Raw genomic sequence first — 4,778 nt, 5'->3', positions numbered from 1 at the left:
CTCTGTGTTTTGAAGTAAATCTCCCTAAATAGCTTAGGGCCTGGCTCAATTGGTGAGTCTTGTTTCAAACTTGCAATCCTGCCTGGGCCTCCCAGCCTCTGGGAGTAGAGCTGCTCACCTCTGCACCCAGCAAGGGACAAGTCTGTATCATGCTAATGTTCCTAGATATGTTGTGATTGTCAATATTTTAAGACAAAGTCCTGGTAAACTTCCCACAAACAGGCAGTCCTCCTGCAACAGTGCCCACTTTATGCTCTGAAGAGAGCTCTTGCTGTTCTGCCACTGTCACCTATTTTTTTTTATATTTAAATTTTATTTTATTTATTATTATTTTTTTCTTTTATTTATTTTTATTGTTGGTGGTTCGGGAGGAATGAATTACTGTAGAGGGGGTAGAAAGAGAAGAGGGGAGGAGAGGGGAGGGGAGGGGGGATAGTAGAGGAAAGGCAGCAGAATACAACAGACAGGAGTATTGTCAATATGTAAATCAATGGATGTGTAACTGATGTCACCTGTTTTTAAAATGGACATTTTATTGGTCTTCCTCTCTTCTATCTCCTCCCTAATCTCCCCCCTCCCTAATCTCAGGGGAAATAGCACTCCCTTTCTCCCCCCTTTTAGGCAGATTTATCTGTCCTTGAGTGCATACCCACCATAGGCATGAAGTCATCCAGGTTCAGGGGATGGTACCTGAAGAGCCAGAAGTGACTACCTCCCAAGTTAACAAGTGAATTACCCTCCAGAGAACCCAGGGAGGTTCCAGTCCCCTCCTTCCAAGCCACCTTTCCTGCTCATGGGCAGAACCACAGCCTCTGAGACAGGAGTGCTGTGCTTCTCTCTTTCTCTTCTTTTTTTTAAAGGTACTGGGGATTGAACTCGGGGGTACTCGACCATGGAGCCACATCTTCACCATCTCCAAGGCCAAGAGCACCCCATCTCGGGCAGTTTTCCTGATTCCAAAAAACAAACAAACAAAAAACACTCTGCCCAGTTGCGCATGAATGCACAGAACCAAAAAGTCCTTGTAGTAAATGACTCAAGTCTTTATTAGTTAGCATCCTATATTTAAAAAGACAAACGAGGAAGCCTTCCCTTCCCTGGGTGCACAGGAAGGACAGAGGTAGATGGGCTCAGGAAGCCTTCTGAGCACCGGGAGGCAACACCCTCCGGGAGTGAGCCTTCACCCAGGGGTGCTCCAGGACCTGAGCCAGGGGAAGCCGCTCTGAGGGCTCATATCTCAGAAGCTTGGAGACCAAGTCCTGGGCCCCCTCGGGCATTGAGGGGGGAAAGGTCACATCCACCTGATGAGGCCAAGGAGAAACAAGGGGAGTCTGGTTCATTCCTTTGCTCCATGTTCTCTGTGCCTCTTCGAGGCACTCCTCGGGACCCTAGCAGGTAACCTCATGTGTGTGCCCCAGTCCCCCCCAGGCTCAGCAGCTGCCCCCACCCAGCTCCCCGTATATGCCCGCTGTGTGGCCATCCCACCTTGAGGATGCGCCTCTGGGTCTCGCTCTGAGAGGGGCTCTCAAAGGGTGGCCGTCCCACCAGCAGCTCGTAGCAGAGCACCCCGACGCACCACAGGTCCACCTTCTCATCGTAGGTCCTGCCTTCCACTATTTCTGGGGGCAAGTAGTCCAGAGTCCCACACATAGTCTGTCTCCTGGTGGAGGGAGAGGGGAGCACTGTGCAGAGGCCCAGATCAGGGAAATCCTGGAAGTCCCCACCCAAGCACCAGAGTTTGAAGACACCAAAGTTTAACATGGACCAAGGTACAGAGAAAGCAAGTACCGGGACCACTAACAACTGTGTGTTGAAATTCATGCAATCATTTAACTCATGATCCTGAACGCTTTCACAAAAATATTCCCAGCATCAAGAAATAGAGTGAAGGTACATTAAGGACCCAGTGAATGGATTCTAATCTATTCTTATAGAACAACATACTGCTGGAAGTATGGGGCAATGGTTCATAAGTTATTAGGTATTTACATGAAATCTTATTGCTAAAGTCACACATTAAAAAAGATGAGAAAATAAAAGTTCCAGTTGGGCCACAATAAGGCTTTAAGTTGCAGTACTGAGGATTGAACCCAGAGACCTACGTTTGCTAGACAAGCCCTCTACCACTCAGCTACATCCCCAGCCCAGGAAATATTTGACCATTTTCTACTTTAAAAAGGCAGTGTTCAGGTACAAACCCAGGTTTGTATCTATCTGGGTCTTACATTTGCAATGAGTTCAACTGGACCACTCTTCACTGGCACCCGGGGCCCACCCAACCACTATCTGACCTACCTGAGGGAGGGGGCGTGCACAGACCAGCCAAAGTCTGCAATCTTCACCTCACCCATCAGTCCCAGCAGCAGATTCTCTGGCTTAATGTCCCTGTGAATCACTTTATTGTTGTGGCAGTATGTCAGGGCGTCTGCCACCTCCTCCATTATCTGTGAACAAAGTGAAGACATTTGAAAGGCAAGCCTTCCACACTTCCCATCAGACAGAATGCTCCTCCTGAACCTTGGGAGTGCAGAGGAATCTTGCTCTCTGCAACTCACCCCAACACCACCTTTTAGTGGCACCAGAGGTCCAGTTTGGGAAGGGGAAAGGATGGATGTTGAACTGGACAGGTCCTATTGCCCTCCCATAGCAAGTAGCCAGACAGAACCTCCACTGAGCCAATCACCATCTCCCAAGACTTGAGCCCCAACAGAGGGAATAGGAGAACCAGGAGGCTAAGTGGGGTCATTCATCCTGATAGCAGGCCACCAGCCACCGCTGTTGGCATGGCCATGGCTGTGGGTCCTGTCCTGGTGCCCTCTAGAAATCTCCAGTTACTGCTGGGCACAGTGGTGCATGCCTGTAACCCCAGAGGCTCTGGGGGCTGAGGCAGGGAGAGGATGAGTTCAAAGCCAGCCTCAGCAATGGTGAAGCACTAAGCAACTCAGTGAGACCCTGTGTCTAAATGAAATACAAAACAGGGGTGGGGATGTGGCTCAGTGGTTGAGTGCCCCTGAGTTCAATTCTCAGAATCCACCCCCCTCCCACAATACAAAAACAAAAAACGTCTAGTTATGAGTTCCATACATTTATTCAGTATATCCCTCATAGCCTTTCAACAAGTGTTTTTGGCTCCTTATATTGTACAAGAGAGTAGAGTCAGATTCAAGAAATGACTTCAACTTTTACACATACAAGTAATATGCTGGGTACACTTAGGGTAACTAAAGTATCAAAATGTGAGGATTATTCACTATCTCAAATTCTGAGAATAAAATTCAGAAATCAACTTATAAGGCAATCTGACCAGCCAGAGCCCCCCACCCCACCACAGGCCGGCAGTGAGCCCAAGGCCCCCAGAGCCCAGGCCCCCTCACCGTGGCTGTGTGCTGCTCATCCAAGGGGCCGCTTTTCTGCAGCAAGTTGTAGAGCTCACCCTTGGGAGCAAACTCCAGAATCAGGTATATCCGGGGAGAGTCATAGAAATAGTTGTAGAGGCGTAGGATGTTCGGGTGTCTGCAGGAGGGACAGAGGGTGGGTCAAACTTCTCCCTGAGCCCAAACTGCTGCTATCAACAGTGACAGGTCACACAAGGGGCAAACTGTGCTGGGCTCAGGGACCGTAGTCAGGATTGGGATGTCCACCCAGGGAGGAAACTTTATATGGTCCAACTGGAATGAGCAGCACAGAAAAATCAAGGCCCAGGGCTTACTTGGGGGCAGTGGGAAAGGCCGAGTTGGGATGTGCAGCAGGAAGGGGAAACAGGTGTAGAGAGCCAGCGTGAGAGGCGCAGGCACAGCCTGTCCTTACCTTAGGTGCGCCTGGATCTCGATCTCCCTGCGCAGCTGGTGCTCCAGTCCCGCCTTCTCGATCTGGGACTTGAAGAGGACCTTCAGGGCCACGATGAAATGGTTCTTCTTCAGTCGAGCCAGGTAGACGTTCCCAAATCTGCCCTTGCCCAGAGGACGCCCGATTTCAAAGTCTTTGATTGTGAAGCGCTTCCTAAGTGGACAGGAAGAAAGGATCCCCAGTTCTGCAGGTGGAGGGGAGTAAGGGGCCCGAGGTCCTCTTGCCCGTCTTGAGGGCCCAGCCTGGGGTGTTTGGTTGGAAAACAGCAGCGCACGTACAGGCGCCGACCCTCCACTGCACTCGCCCAGGCCGAGCTTGGCGCCCTCGGAAGCCCCCCATTCCCCTTCCAGATGCCAAGGCTAAGCACTCACACGGCGAGGATTCCGGGTCGCGTCTGCCCCGCTGCAGCTCCTGGGAGGAGAAATAGGGAGGGAGGGAGGGCAGGGGGGCAGGGAAAGAGAGAGGTGTCAAACTCTTTCTTCAGCGCACCCACCCCTCCAGGGACTGGCCCTTGGGCCCCTGCCCACAGGTTCCGCTGCTCCCCCCTCACCTGCGGATCTACGCGGTGCACGAGACGACCGCCGCCTCCGGGTGGAGGACGATACAGGTGTGGGCGAGGCAGGGCCCTCCTGAGCGCTTTGGAGCTGTTTTCCGGGGTCCATATGGTCGGGAAAAGCCGCCAGGAGGTTACGCGAACGTGCACAGGAGGAATTGTGCCAGGATCCGGAGCTGCTCCTCTTCACGCCTTTTATAGCGGTGCCCCAGCCTCCAGTCGAAGTCCCTGACTCCAGCGCCCAATGGAAGCGGGAGGTGGGCGTGTCTGTGGGAGCACCGGCCAATGAGGCGGAACGGGGCGCGGGGCAGGGGCGGGGCAGGCTGAAAGAGCACGTGCGCGCTGGGGGCGGGAGTCTCAGGTCGCCAGGTCCTGCTCC

The 4,778-nt window shown here is 52.4% G+C and overlaps 1 protein-coding gene across 1 annotated transcript; it reads right to left on the bottom strand.

Moving 5' to 3' along the window:
• Nucleotides 1-1,050: 1,050 nt before the first annotated feature.
• On the bottom strand, nt 1,051-4,542 carry LOC101972657 (aurora kinase C). Its single transcript, XM_078031493.1, has 7 exons — nt 4,397-4,542; nt 4,218-4,257; nt 3,808-3,999; nt 3,375-3,513; nt 2,296-2,444; nt 1,486-1,660; nt 1,051-1,301 (listed from the first exon to the last, which is right to left on the bottom strand). The coding sequence occupies exons 1-7, from the start codon at nt 4,506-4,508 to the stop codon at nt 1,131-1,133; spliced, it is 978 nt and encodes a 325-aa protein (XP_077887619.1). The 5' UTR covers nt 4,509-4,542; the 3' UTR covers nt 1,051-1,130.
• Nucleotides 4,543-4,778: the final 236 nt, after the last annotated feature.

Source organism: Ictidomys tridecemlineatus, chromosome 15 (assembly GCF_052094955.1).
Source record: "Ictidomys tridecemlineatus isolate mIctTri1 chromosome 15, mIctTri1.hap1, whole genome shotgun sequence".
NCBI lineage: Eukaryota > Metazoa > Chordata > Mammalia > Rodentia > Sciuridae > Ictidomys > Ictidomys tridecemlineatus.
The sequence above is the reverse complement of the archived record's forward strand: the minus strand, read 5'-3'. Positions and strand labels throughout refer to the sequence as shown.